The sequence below is a fragment of the Acomys russatus genome, chromosome X (assembly GCF_903995435.1).
Source record: "Acomys russatus chromosome X, mAcoRus1.1, whole genome shotgun sequence".
Lineage (NCBI taxonomy): Eukaryota > Metazoa > Chordata > Mammalia > Rodentia > Muridae > Acomys > Acomys russatus.
Genome location: NC_067169.1, coordinates 49,567,694 through 49,582,759, shown reverse-complemented (window position 1 = coordinate 49,582,759; position 15,066 = coordinate 49,567,694). Strand labels below are relative to the sequence as shown.

At 40.3% G+C, this 15,066-nt stretch overlaps 1 protein-coding gene across 2 annotated transcripts in view; it reads left to right on the top strand.

Moving 5' to 3' along the window:
- The window catches only part of Ophn1 (oligophrenin 1), a 307,191-nt gene that overhangs the window by 170,502 nt on the left and 121,623 nt on the right, over window positions 1-15,066 (top strand). For both annotated transcript variants that reach the window (XM_051142013.1, XM_051142012.1), the window contains exons 8-12: window positions 98-202; window positions 1,677-1,806; window positions 3,962-4,062; window positions 8,878-8,969; window positions 13,256-13,334. In XM_051142013.1, the coding sequence (XP_050997970.1) occupies window positions 98-202; window positions 1,677-1,806; window positions 3,962-4,062; window positions 8,878-8,969; window positions 13,256-13,334 (507 nt within the window). The remainder of the gene's footprint in view (window positions 1-97; window positions 203-1,676; window positions 1,807-3,961; window positions 4,063-8,877; window positions 8,970-13,255; window positions 13,335-15,066) is intronic.

Below are 15,066 nucleotides of genomic sequence, written 5' to 3'. Positions count from 1 at the left end.
TCTGCCCTGACTTCACGGTCCTTTATTGCATCGGATGGGACATGCTGCTGGTAGATAAGTTAGTCTCTAAACATGATTTTTTTTGTGTTTCCCTTAGGTCTTGGCCTTTCTTCACAGCCTCTTCATTTCCAACAGCTTAACTGTGGAACTTACACAGGATTTCCTCCCATACAAACAGCAGCTGCAGCTCAGTTTACAGAATGTGAGTTCACATGGATGTTTTCACCTTCTTTGAGTTTGAGGCCCGGCACTCCTAACTTTGGAATTATAGGTTACTGCACCGCAGCCAATTTGTCCGGACAAAGTGGTGTAGAGTACAAACATTTGACATATGGGCACGTTCTTGCATTTTTCAGTTTTGACTCTTCCCTTGCGTTGAGGTTTCCCACTGTTCAAACCCATCCTCTATTCAGGATCTATTCACCTCAGTCCAGGCAGGATTTATTAAGTGTTGGTACTTTACTGTATCTCTTGCAGATATGAATCCAGCTGGAGGCTTATTTAAATGTGAGGCTTAGGCCTTAAGCTACTTCCCAAGTTAGCTGAGCCACTTGCTGTGGGCTTTATTGTTGTGAATACCCTTTGTCTTCCTCCTTCTCTGACCACTTAGTGGAGTTAAACAAATGAATTTTAAAGGACAGCTCCATCTTTGTGTACATGCTAGTTCTCATAAATGAGTATAGACACAGCATTTGTATGTATTGAGCCATGAGAATTTACTAATTTATCACTTGATGGGTATTTATGGATACCTTGAAAATACAACCTGTTTAAGATACTGTGAAAGTCTCTGGCACACCAGCATGAGGCATCCCGGCTCATTTATCTTGAAGGATAACAAATTTTCCTAGAGTAGAAGCATAACTACAGCTAAGTCAGAGTCCCTCAGAGTACTTGTTACTATATGGACTCAAGCTAACATGTTTAAAGAAGTATAGAGAATGTGACAATTGGTAGTCTGAGAAGATGTCACTAAGATTAGGTGACATTGGACTGGGTGCTAGCTATATTGCATGACATCCTTAGATGTGGTTTTAAATTAAGAACTGCCTATAAGATGCTTGCTTAGGAAGATTGTGACATACAGATTTACCTACTTTTTTCTTTTTGCATTTATTCCTTCTTTCTGGGTTCTCTCCTTTACCTGAACGCGAGAGTACCTAGTTTCTGCTGACTTACAAACTCTTTCTACAATCAAGTTGACTCCTCTGCCATGTGTAACTTGACAAATGTGAGCTAATACCAAGCGTTTGCATGTGTACTCATGGCCGACTCATTGTTAGAAGTGTTGACAACCAGTGTAATCCATATCTTCTTCACTAACATAAAGAAGTTGCCATGATACTATTATCTTTGAAAATCTTGTCTATAGTTACCCTTATTGTAAAGTAAGGGTCAGTCTAATCTCCGAATTTTAAAGTTCCTTATTTCCTTGAAGCTTGAATTAACCTCACTGGGTAAAACCCATTGCTTCTTGTGATATCTGTGTGTTGGTTTCGTTTATAGTACATAGTACCATTAAACTCTGGGCTTGTTTTCTAGTTGCTACTATTCAGCAGTTTTCTGTGTCTTAGCCCATGCTGTGAACAGAGAAATCCCATGCTAAATCTATGACCGATACATACACAGTGCTGTTGATGATGGTGGTGATAATGATTATAATGATTTCTTAACAGACGAGAAATCATTTCTCCAGTACCCGAGAGGAGATGGAAGAACTTAAGAAAAGGATGAAAAAAGCTCCTCAGACACGCAAACTTCCAGGACAGCCAACCATTGAAGGCTATCTCTACACACAGGAGAAATGTATGTGGGCATGTAGGGTCATTCCTTGGGTTTCAGGAGGCTTGCCATGTTATCTTTCTGAACAATGGGAACCCAGGTTGTAAGAGATCCATGCCAGATGCAACTCCCTGGAGGGCAGAGTGGGAACAGTAAAAGTGCAAAAGAAAGAAACTTGAAGGAAGGCTAACTTACTCGGTCTGTCGCTAGAGTAGTAAGATCTAAAGTTTTCTCTGAGCTTTAACATGAGGGATGGTTAATTGTATCTGACTATAATGTTAATTGTGTACGGGGTGAACTTTGGGTCAGAAAGGAGGCAGAATGAAGATGATATTTATTACATATACTATGTGCAGTGTTGTAAAAGCCTCTTTCCATTTAGCCTTTGACTCCACATTATGCTCATTTTACACTAGAGACTGCTGAGGCTTACAACAGTCACTAGCTCTAAGGTGACATTCAGAGGTATCCTAGGCCAAAACTGGAGACTCTTTCCAGTGAATCCTATCCCACCCATCACCCTCAGACCCTGAAAAGTGGTGGTTCTCAAACTGGAGGTGTGACCCCTTTAGGGTTTGAAACCACCCTTTGACAGAGGTTGCCTGAGACCACTGGAAAACATATATTTTACAATTCATAACAGTAGCAAATGGCAGTTATGAAGTAGCAACACAAATAATGTTAGGGTTGGGGTGAGCACAACATGAGGGCCACAGCGTTCGGAAGGGCGAGGACCACTGCTGAACAGTACAAAGAAGTGAGCAGCTGCCTAGTTTCCTCCTCACTCTGTGTTAGTAGAACTTTCCATATAGACCACCTAAACTTTCTACAGTAAAGTACACCTGTCCCTAGTTGAGATCTTCTGCTACATACTGTGCGGTGCTTCTGTGCTTAAGGTTTCTAACTTGTCAACTGGCTGGCACTCTGCTGAGTGAATGCTTACCAAGCATCGTTTCTGCCAAATGCTATGCAGCACACTGAGAGAACAAAACCAAAACGAATCGCACGTGTTTTTCATTTCTCAAAGCAATTCGCGGACTGACAGGAGAGATAGGAAAGTATATTCCTGAAGCGTTTTGAGCACTTTCTTTGCCGCATATATGTAGGGGTTTCTCTGAGGAATTGGAAGTTTTATGTCAAACTTGAATGTTGGGTGAGAGAGAGGGACAGGTTACAAAGATGAGCTAAGGGTAGCTAGAGAACCGCAGGTGTGTGCTGCTATATGAGTAGAGACACAGGAATGTTGAGTAACATACCTCATGCTTAGGTCTTGGTTTGTCAAGGGCAGTCCTTGTTATCCTGATGTGATTCTTCATTCTTAAATATACACTGTGTGCAATCAGTTCTTAAATACATGTGGAGTTTGCAGTACAAACTGTATGGCCGCTGAAAATAATTCAGTGCCACAGGAGCATAGAGGTGAGGGTGCACAGTGATAAGGCCAGATTAGTCAATTTGGTCAAATTATGTAGGGCTTTGAAGGTAGACTACGTTGTTTGGAAAGAGTAGGAAAACCGTGAGTGATTTACAACAAGGGAAATTACATCAATAGAAAGGTATTTTAAAGTAATGTTTTACCAAAATGGAGACGAAGGATTGGATAGGAGTACATCAGGGATGGGGAAATGAGAGAAGTCTGCTTGAAATGATTAATGGGAGAAAAAAAAAAGTAAATTTATATTTTATTGGAAAGTGTTATAAATATTAAGAACACAAAACCATGTTAATATCCTTTACCTAATTCATTGCTAAAGGGGTAGGAGAAGTGGAGATAGTTGAAGAAGAGACATGTAAGGAGACACAACTCAATGGCAGTCAAATGAGAGGTTTCAGGAGAGAGGAACACTGGCAGGGGCTTCCAGCTTCTGGATGCATAGGCGTCTTTATTCTCAGGGACTGTTGCAAGAAGAGTAAGTTTGGAAAGAGCTATGAATGCATATGGGAAGCAATTGGTAAGGGTTACTATCTCTGTGGGTGCAGCAAGTAGCAGGGTAGGTAAAGATGGAGCACAGGCAAAGGGCAGAGATTGTTTGCAAAGGGTAAGCAATAGTCTGGGAATGGGCATTGTATGTGTAGAGACCTTGTATTCAATCTCAAGCACTGGAGAAAAAAAAACAGTAACATCTTCTCCTTTGGGAGCTGAAACATTCTGTTAGTTCACTCTCTCCTGTCTTTGTAGGGGCTCTAGGGATATCCTGGGTGAAATACTACTGCCGGTATGAGAAAGAGACCAGGACACTCACCATGATCCCTACGGAACAGAAGCCAGGTGCTAAGCAGGTCAGTTCTTGTCACTGCTATTTTTGAGCTCATCTGTGTGACTATCTCAGAAAAAAATATTGACATAGTATGAAATAATGAAGTCTATAACTGTCACGTAAAACCATGGTTTTACATGTCCTCCTTGGCCCTAAGTTTATGTGGACCATAGCTAAGACCAGGCCTTTTTGTTGTTATTTGGCTTGGTTTTTGAGAAAGGGCCTTGTCTGTGATCCAGGCTGGCCTGGAACTCATTGTGCAGGACAGACCTATTCCTGGAACTTGCAACAAGTCTCCTGCCTCAGACTCCTGAGTGATGGGACTAACAGCCGTGTTAAATCATATGCAGCTCCTATCATCAGGGTGTGTTTTTACATTTTCTGCCTATTTAATATAACAACTGCGTATCATTTGTACCAAGAACATATCCAAAACATGGATAATTCTAAGTAGTGACTTTTAACAAGTATGAATTAATTTGCAGAATACCTTTATTAAAAGTATATGTAGAAGGAGCTAATTATTCTGTAAATATTAATACTAAAGTTTAATACGGGAGCAATTTTCTTTAACCAGCTAGTTCCCCAATAATTGACACAGGGCGACTATGATTTATTATTAAGCTATATGCACTATGCTGGGCAGATTCTGAGCTATTCTAACCCTTAAAATCCACATAAGAGTCAACCCCTTGCCAAATCTGATGACTCTCTGGTGGCTTCTGCATCAGTCTGTCCTCATGATGGACGTTCTTTGACTTTGTGTTCCTAGTCCATCCCATCCAGCAGCTGAGCTCCTTCCTCCTCCTCTCCTGCTACATTTTCTCTTCCCTGTGGTCCCTCAGAGACCCCAAAACTGGGAACCTAAGTCCCACCTACCTCTCTTCTGCCCAGTCACAGGCATCAGTAACTTTATTAACTAATCAGGGATAATTGGGGAACATTCCTTATATCACATGGATACAGGAGATAGTTCAACAAGATAGTTCAACATTCAGAACAGTGCCTGTGCCAGGCCTGTAAGCAGATCTCAGGACACTGAAATTAGCATCTGAAAACACATTATACAAGACTTTCCTTCAACAAGTGTGTATATATATATGACAAATTCTGTACTATAGCCCAAGAGGAATTTGCTGAAGCCTGTTGACACATTTACCTAAGGGTGTAACCCTCTTAAATATACATTTATATATAATATATTATATGTAATAAGTATACATTTATTAACAATATATATATATAGAAGTTAAGATTACTTACACCCACATTAAAATATTTGTAAGTAGTTCATATCCCTTCTTCTCCTCTTCAGGCCTTCTTCTACTTCCCAAAATGCCAAAGTAAGGTTACCACTGAGAGGGTAGTTTACTCCCCTGAAAGAACCTGCTCCTTTCTATTCATGGACATTTCAATAGGTTATCATGTCATTCACTTTCTAAAAGTACCCCTTTCATTTGTTCTCACACATGCTGTCAGCCTGCACCTTTTAAATATTTACATATTGTTGGAAGCTTTAAGTACACACACATAAAGGCCCAGTTTACGTAGACAGGAATTTGGAGAAAAACTATCAATTTCTATTAACAGTACCTTCTGTAGATGTCCAGTCTGGTATAGTTTGTACATTGAAAACTAGACGGGACTGATTTTGATTGCAGACTATTGACAACTATCTTTTGCTTTGGTCTTTAAACACAGAGCCTACTGTTAACTATAGGTTTAAGCTGGGGTACACCCTTAGGTCACTGTGCCACCAGGCTTCTTGGGCTACAGTATAGAATTTCTCCTTAGTCGGCCTGAACTTGTCTAGTGTAGTTGAGTATCAAGTGCTTATGAGAAATACTAGCTGCAGTCTGTTGTTTTCCTGTGTCATCTTAGGGCATGGGGCTTGTTGAGATGGAATTTTGAGTAGCCCAGGATGACTTCAAACTCATTTTGATGTAAAGAATGACCTTGAACTTTTTATCCTCCTGCCTCACTTCCTGAGTCCTGGAATTGCCAGTATGTGTCACCATGACTAGTTTATGTGGTACTGGGGATAAACCCAGAGTTTTCTGCTACTTAAAACTGAGGTACTTTTTAAAGCCTCGTTTTTTTATTCTACACAAGTTATTATCTGGAGTCTACACATTAGCTCTTCTCTCATAGAGAGTAATATCATTTAGGGTTTTTCATTCCTCTTCAAAAGAGCATTTTGTCCAGGACAAAATCAGTAAACAGCATTTTTACATCCCTTTAGCATATGCGAGCAATTTAGTTTTTCTTTCCTCCTTGTTTCATTGAGTGGATGCTTGCAAAATGGCAATTGTGCGAGCCTAAGCAGGGTTTTTGTTTTTTTTTTTTTGTGAGCTAGAGTCTCTCTATGGAGCTCCAGCTGTTCTGGGACTCACTATGTAGACTAGGCTGGTCTTGAACTCACCGAGATCCACCTGCCTTTACCTTCTGAATGTTAGGCATAGGCACCTGGCCCTGAGCCTAAGCAATTTTAATGTGGAATCCCTTAAGAGAAGGAAAGAGGAATTCAGTTTCCCATTAGAAGGCAGTACTGGAGTATACGTAGTTATTGAACTCATCCAATTTCTATTTGAAGTTAGTTTCTTGTCAGTCTTCTGATACCACTCCTAGTCATGCTTCTGAAAGGTAAATAATATAGATAAATGATGCTATGATGATGACAGTAGTCGTCATCATAGTAGGAGGAGGAGGAAGAGGAGGAGGAGGAAGGGGAGGAGGGGGGGAGGAAGAGGAGGAAGGGCAGGAGGAGGGGAAGGAGAAGGAGGGGGAGGAGGAGGGGTGTAAGAACAACCTTTTCCTAAATGCCAGTTGTCTTCCAAGGACCTATTCTACCATGCACCTATTTCCTCTCTCAGTAGCACTGTGGAGATGGAGGAATTGGCCCTTTCCTTACTGTGACACTTACCAGTTTCCCCTACTAGCTTAACCTGTAAAGTCTTATTTATATTATAATACTTAGTTTATCTGTCTCTTCCAAAGCAGTAGTGATAGATTTTGAGTTTGAATATAACTGGGTTTCTGGGCCTGATGAGATGGCTCACCATGTCAGGGCATTTGATGCCGAGTGTGCACTTGTGCTGCCTCCACCCTCCCAACTCTCCCATACATGAAAGAGCTGGGTTCCTTGGGTTCCTAGTTCCTTGGTAAACTTGCCTTTTGACCTCAAGTTAATTGTTTAATATTACGCAAGCCCACCTTCCTCATCAGAAAAGTGAATAGGTTAATGGTTGAGTACATAAACTCTTTTGAGCCCTATTTATCAAGGACTAGAGATTTATATAGGAATAGGATTTTATCCATTAAGGATTTCTCAGTCAAGCGAGGCACTGGAGACAGGGCATTTTCACAAAAAGCACCAAACATGGAGTAGACAGTGTGGAGTTGGAGGAAAGTTGAAGAGTTGCATATTGAAGGGTTAATGGAGTTTTAAGTTCATGTAGTGGAAGAATAGCAGAAAGGATTGGCCAATGAATGCCTGAATTCACTGCTAGCGGAACACCTGATAATTAGCTAAAGAGCATCAAGGTCTGGGATAGTTTATATATTGGGTTTTATTTTTACATTCTGTATTTTGAGACAGGACCTCACTATGTAATCTAGACCAGCCTTGAACTTCTCCTTCTCACTCAGTTTGGAGTTTGGGGACTGTAGGTCTGAACTGGGTATAAATCTTTGCTCTGTGAGCTGTTTACTTTTTGACTCTGAGTAACTTGCTGTTTGTCAGTGATGCATATTATTTTGGATGGAATAGTGCCATAAGTACAGACCTGAAGCTTAAGCAGTGTTTCTGACTTTGAGACAGAAGGCCAATAGTGTTGTTCTTATTTAGTAAATTGTGGAGTTAAGACTCAGAGAGAGAAATTGACTTCACAGGGTCACAGAGCTAGTAAATGGCACAACTAAGGCAATATACCAAATCTTAAACTCCCCAGTTTAATGCTATTTGGGCATTACCAATTTGCATAACTTTAAGCAATTTTACCTCTCAGATTCACGTCTACCTAAGGGTTATGGTGAGGGAAATTGGTTTTAAACTATTTTAGAAAACAATAAGTAACTAATTACTTTAAAATACTTTGTATAGTATGTGGGTTGTTGTGCCAACTAAATCTTACCTCTCTTTCAGTGCCACATTGTCCCTGTTGAGATAATAGAGGAAAACAACAGTGGAGAATTGGGTAGTTTGTCTGTGGCCACCAAGGGGTTTGGCAGATTTGCATTCCCACAGGAAAATTATGAACTACACTACCCTTCATGTATCAAATATAAAAATGTTGCTTTGATTAATAAGTACATTTGCTTATTTCCATGTTTTTTCTAGCCCCAAAGAGCCCATTTTTATGATTTTTGTCATCCTGAAGGAAAGCATTGCCACACCCAGTAGGAAGCTTCTACACTCAACTTTTCTCACACATCCTATGGATGGTTTCAGATAGCTACTTATCCAGTCACAGCTTCCTACTCAGAAGCCTCATGAAAAATTTATTATATATACTTAATGCCATTTGTGCAATCCATTTCTTCGGCACTGCCCTTAGGCGATGTATACTGAGCTTCCTATTGACTGTGCTGTGCTTGGGAAAGGGCGCTGGCCTTCCCTGAGCTTTTTTCTCCTGATCTTGGCCACGGATGCTTGAAACAGTGAGAAGCCACAGAGCATGTTATTTCACGATTTGAAGGTAAGGGTTCTCAGTGAGTTAACATATTGCTCCTTTTGTTTTTGTTGACATCATACAAGCGACCTCGAGGACACTACAGGAGAAGGAAGAAACTTATATGGATTTTAAATAAATGCTTGTTAATGCTTCTCTCATATCAGGGACCCGTGGACTTAACTTTGAAGTACTGCGTGAGACGGAAGACCGAGTCAATTGACAAGAGGTTCTGTTTTGATATAGAAACTAATGAAAGGTAAGTTGGGATGCTGTGAGTTGTCGGGGTCACTATGTACCACCCATGATTCTGCCTGGCTCTTTTAGTTTCCTCTCTCATTTCTTGTTGCTGAGCAAGTTATATGTAGGCCAGTGCTATTCCTGCCTCCCAGTCTGCCCTTCACAAAGGTCCCTGTTAGAACAGCTCCAGAGCAATTATTTTTTGTTTTGTTTTGTGTTGTTTTTGTTTTCCATATATCTCCCAGCCACATTTATCTCACTAGCTCTTGGCAGAAAAAGTCTCCCCTACAATTTAATTTGCTGTCATATTTTTTTCACAGTGCTGTGAAACTGGTAGAATAATCATGCTTGTTCTTTTAAAGATACTTTTAGTATAACTTAGGAAGAAGATTGACACATTTAGAAAGACAGGACGAGGGGTAGAGGTAGTATTGGGGAGGGTTCCAACTTACTGTAAAATGATGCAAGCCTTTTCAGAATAATTTATTGACACCAAATATTAGAGCCATTGCTTGCAAAGTTGGGTCATTGCTATATTGTTTCTTTCCAATGTCATCTATTCTCCCTTGAACCAAAACAGTTTACCAGAAGCTAATTACACCTTTATTCTTTTTTTAAAATTGAAAATATATACTTTCATATACTATATTCTGATTATGGTTCCCATTCCCCAAATCCTCCCGGATCCTTCCCACCTCCCAGTCCCCCCAAAATCTACATCCTTTCTTGCTCTCTCTCATTAGAAAACAAACAGACATTTAAAAAATAAGGCAAAAATAAAAACGAACAAACCTCAATCGACAAAACAAACAAATGAACAGATCAACAAAGAGCCAAAGAAAAAGCACAAGAAACACATTTAGACTCAGATGCATTGGCAGGCAGAAATCCCATAAAAACACAAAATTGAAAACCATAATATATAAGCAAAAGACACCTTATCCTTTAAAATCCCTTAACATTATTTTGGTGATAGGCATACTTGCTGCTTAAGAAGTTTCTCCAAGCTGGGCATGGTGGCACATGCCTGTGATGCCAGCATTCAGGAAGCAGAGGCAGGAGGATCTCTGTGAATTCGAGGCCAGGCTAGTCTACAAAGGGAGTCCAGGGCAGCCAAGGCCACACAGAGAAACTCTGTCTTGAAAAAAAACAAACAAAAAAGTTTCTCCAAAAGTCAGTTTATTAATATGCTACCTGATTTTATTTCCATCCATTATTTCTATATATCAGGCACAGAGTAATAAGGAAAAATTAAAGAAAATGATTAGATGGTTAGAAAGGACCTTAATCAAGAAATCATAATATTGTAGAAAAAATAATTGGGAACTGAGACCAACAAAATAGACTAAGAGGTTAGAAGTTTTTTCCTATCTAAGAGTAAGTAACTATTAGTCTATTGCATTATTAAAAACTGGGATATTTTTGGACCCTCGTAATATTGGTTTGTGGGTCTCTATGACCTCTTTGTTTTTTAAAAAAATAGATAATCTTCGTTCAAAGAACTGTGATAGTTAACGTTATCAATAACCATGTGAGTGGCACTCATTTTCCTGATAACATCAGGCCCTGTAGGATGAGAACATTAACTCACTGTGGACTCTGACTCCCTGTGTGGACCTGTAGCTTCTCAGGTTCTACAGCATCAAGGTGCTTAAAAGTGATGAAATTTTCCATGTCTGATTCCATGGTGATTCCTTTTTTAGACTAAATTTTCCAGATACCTATAAATAATATCCCCAACTCAAAGCAATAACAAACAGTTTGGCTCTGGGTGAGACACTGGGTCCCTTTATTTTTATATTTTTTGCATAGCGTGCTATGCTTTGCTCATTGTAGATAGTAAATTTGGTGTTAATTTTTAGATATGTTGCTTTTTCATTCCCAGAATAATGAGAGAGTTGTAGAGTAGAACTAAAGTTATGATGTATCTGGGACTTATTTACCATACTATTTGCACGTTAAAACCCATTGTCTTTCTGAGTCCCCTCTCCCCATTTTATGTGTGAGAACACCAAGACTTAAATATAGTAACTGTCTCTGTAGCAAGGCAGAGCCCTGATCTGTGGGTCCCCACAGTCATTTCCTTTGTTATCTTACTCCATTATCGATCAGAATAGTCAATACCATAACGACCAGATGCTGACACAGCTCTCTGCAAGTGGGACCTGGGCAGGTCTGTGGCAGCTACTTCCCTCACTTGTCCTTCTGATCTCAGAAAGAGCCAGGCTTCCCACCAGGTATCATACACATTGGAGTGCCAAATAAAGGTCTCTTACTCTCCCTTTATCTCGCTCAGGAAGGTAGAATTGCATTAAAAACCAATGCTTGTATCACTGTTTGAAATCATAGGCTTATAGCAAAGACGAGTGCTATTGCTTGACAAGTGACTCCTGCCTGTGAGGCCTTGTCCTCGGCCTTTTAAATGTCCTTTTTTTCTTCCTAATCTTCTTTATTTTGTAAATCTCAAACCACAAGTGTTTATTTCTTTTTTTAAATATATATTTTATTAATTTATTCATATTACATCTCAATGGTTATCCCATCCCTTGTATCCTCCCATTCCTCCCTCCTTCCCATTTTCCCCTTATTCCCCTCCCCTATGACTGTTCCTGAGGGGGACTTCCTCCCCCTTTATATGCTCATAGGGTAAATGTCCTTTTTAAAATTTTATTTTAGTCTTTGCCACATAGAGTAGCTGTTGCTATTACCTGAAGTTCACAAAGGAAGACAATGAGGCAGAGTTAACCAGCTTGACCAACACAGCTACTAAATAGTAGAGCCAGGGCCCAAGTCCAGGTGTTTGAAGGAATGCTGCCCCTTATACATTGCACTCTACTGTGTTTATGCCATCTATTGGTTCCAGATGGGCAAGTGGAACTTCCCAGAGGACAGACAATTTATCTAAGTTTGTAATGAATCCTATGTGAGGGAGCCTGGACTAGATCTTAATCCTTTTTCCAATCTCTTGTCCTGAATAGTCTTTGAATTTCACTGTTTGTAGCAGTAAAGAATCTCCAAATGCTTCCTTAAGAGTCGTACATACATTTATTCTTGTAGCCTTTCTCTGAGGTCAGAAGGCAGTTGGGTTCGATGAGTGGCTCCACAGTGTTTCTTGTTCAGCCTCGTTACTTTCATGTCTGTTGTGCATTTACTTGCTCTCCTTCTTTTAGACTTTGCAATTTGGCTGGTAGCTATCTTTATAGAGAGCACTAAGCCTTCTAATCCTGCCAGATAATAGCCCAAAAGGATGAGGTTCCAAGAGAAAGATAAATTTGAAAGAGTATAGTTTCTATAGCCAGGTGTGCTGGCTTTTGGTTAATTTTATCTTAAAGATCACTTGGCTTGCTAGGGAAAGTGCATCTCAATGAAACACACAAATATGACAGGAATCCCTTGATGCTAGCACTGAAGTCATGTAGAGATGTAGAAGTGGTAGCGCAGAGAGGCATTGTGATTAACCCAGCATCTTTGAGTGTTCTTGTTATTGCTCTTCCATTCTGTGAGTGGGGCAGAATGACGTGATGCAAAAAGGTGTGAGGGAAGCTTCTCGTAATGATGTTGCAAATAGAGATGGTACAGCGGCTTCATGCCTGCAGAGATATGGTCAACCCAAGCATCCAGTTTGCTTCTGAAGGTCTAGATGTATTATAATGGGAATACTAATCTTTATAGTGTCTCTGGATAAAAACACTCTCTCCATTCTGTTCATTGCTTTAATGCCTGAGCATGGATTATACATAAGCAGCAGAAAATTCTTTCCTGAAGTTCTAAGATTGGAAGTCCAAGATCAATGTGCTAACAGGTTTGGGGTCTGGGATTCTTTTTTTTTTCCCAAGACAATTCGTTGCTTCTTCATCCCCCAGAAAGAACATGGAAGAAGGGATAGAAAGAAATGGACTCACCATTTCAAGCCTTTTAAAAAATGAAGGTGCTTTGTCACTTCCTGAAGGCCAAGCATATTAGTATTGTCACATCAGTGATTACATTTCAATATAAGATTTTTAGGAGGGTGTGTGTGGGTGTGTGTTTATATTTTTAGACCATAGCAAATGGTTGACAAGGAAATAAAATAAAACAAAATTTGAAGCAATTTGCTGTGGTCAAGAGGTCATAGAGTAGAGTTGTTAATAATCTGGTTTCTGAAGTACATTACAATCATGTATGACAATGTTCCAATAAAATCCATCATTTTGTACAATGAATAGTCACTAATTGAAGTTATATATGAAAAATGATGAAAGAAGCACAAGATACCATTCTCTCAGGTGATTTTTCTGGTTTAAACTTGTTATTTTCTCATCCCAGACAAGGTACCATCACTCTGCAGGCGCCTTCAGAAGCCAAAAGAAGGCTATGGATGGAAGCCATGGATGGCAAAGAACCTGTAAGTTTCCTCAGACACTGGAGGCAGGAGGTGGGGGCCAGAATGTGCAGAGAACCTCAGCAGCATAGGTCAGTGTATGAGTGCCCTCTAGTGGTACCAGTGGAGAAATGGTCATAGGTTCTTCAACAGATTCTAAATCTTAGCGCTAAAAGGAATTGTCACTTCCTCAACTCTTGTTTAACCTGACTTGAGTTTCAGCTGTGAGGGACTCCTCTAGTACTTGTCTGGGAGTGCCTCCAGAGGAGGCACTAATGCTCTCTGCCACAGTATTCGACTCTGTAGCTAGTCCTTCAAGCTCTTAAGAATGAAAAGTAATCCTTTTTGGTATTATACAATTGATTTGTCCATAGAGAAGGGTGGAAAAATAATTGTTGTGGATGTAAGTAAGCCCCCGTTGAGCTTTCCTCTGAAATGATTTTTCTGACCTCCCTTGCGCCACCAATTCCACTTGTTCTCCTGCAGAACTCATCTGGGAGAGGAGAAGGGGCTGCTGTCCTTCATCCCCGGGTGTTCCATTTAGGTCGCAGTTAGGCAGGTACAAAGGGAAAAAAAAAAAAAGCTTTAGAAGAGGCAGGAATAGTTCCAGATCTATGGCAGAGCAGAAATCATTGGAAAGTATTGCCATTTCCATGCCTTTCTAGTAGCTTCTTTTGGTGGCATTTGACATAGCATGAACTTTGCGGTATTGGGGCTACACATGCCTGCTCCTGGTTTTGCTGTTACATGGCAATGACTTAAGCGAGTTATTTTTCTGTCTGTCACTCAGCTTTCTTATTATTAATGAAATGGGTTTTCATGGTTTCTATTCTACGTACCTCTAAGGATTACTTTGAACAATCAAATGAAAACCATTCTTCAAACACTAGAGTGCTGTATTAGTTTTGGGTCATCTTCCCTGGTTTGAAGGACGACTGCAGGACTACAGCAGTATTTGAGTGCAGCCTTCCCTCCTTGCTCTCTTTAAGTGAAAAACCAGCCTGTGGGGAAACATATTCTTTCTTTGTGTCCTCCATTCTCTGTGGAGTAAGGAGACATAATCAGCGCCAGTGAGATGGCTTAGTGGATAAAGGTACCTACTGTCAAGCCTGGGACCTCCTGAGTTCAATTACCTGGACCCTACATGGTAGAAGAAGAGAAGTGACTCCCACAAGTTGTCCTCTGACTATCACATGTGCTGTGACATGCACACCCCTCTTCTAACACAAATAAAAATATAAGTGAAAGGTTAAGATGGTAGCCAGCTCTGAGATTACATTTGTAGTAGCTAGAAGTAGAGTGAGGTTCATTTCTCCAAAAGAGCTTGCCTCTTCCATGCCTGTGCTGTTTCTCTAGGAGGATGCTATAAGCAAGGCATTTATATCTATGGCCACCTCTCTCCTACACTTGGTCTCAGATCAGAAGCTATCAGTGGCTTATTGTGGAGGATGATGCTAAAATATAGAGTGATTGTGGAGGACTTCACTAAGCCCTTGTTTATAAAACTTGCAGCAAATGCTGATCGATGCAGCCACGCCTCTCCCTGAAACATTTATGAGAAGACATACAGATGCAGCACCTTTTCTTTCAAAAAGGAGAGACTGGGCTTAATTGCCCCAGCCTCACCAAATTCGCTGCTCATGCAAGTCATGTGTTCGCCTTTGCTTTAAGTGCTTAAAAGGATCAGGGATTAGGGCTTGAGGAAATATCTGTTCCATCCCTGATCATTGTATTGATGGGAAACATGAAATGTAGA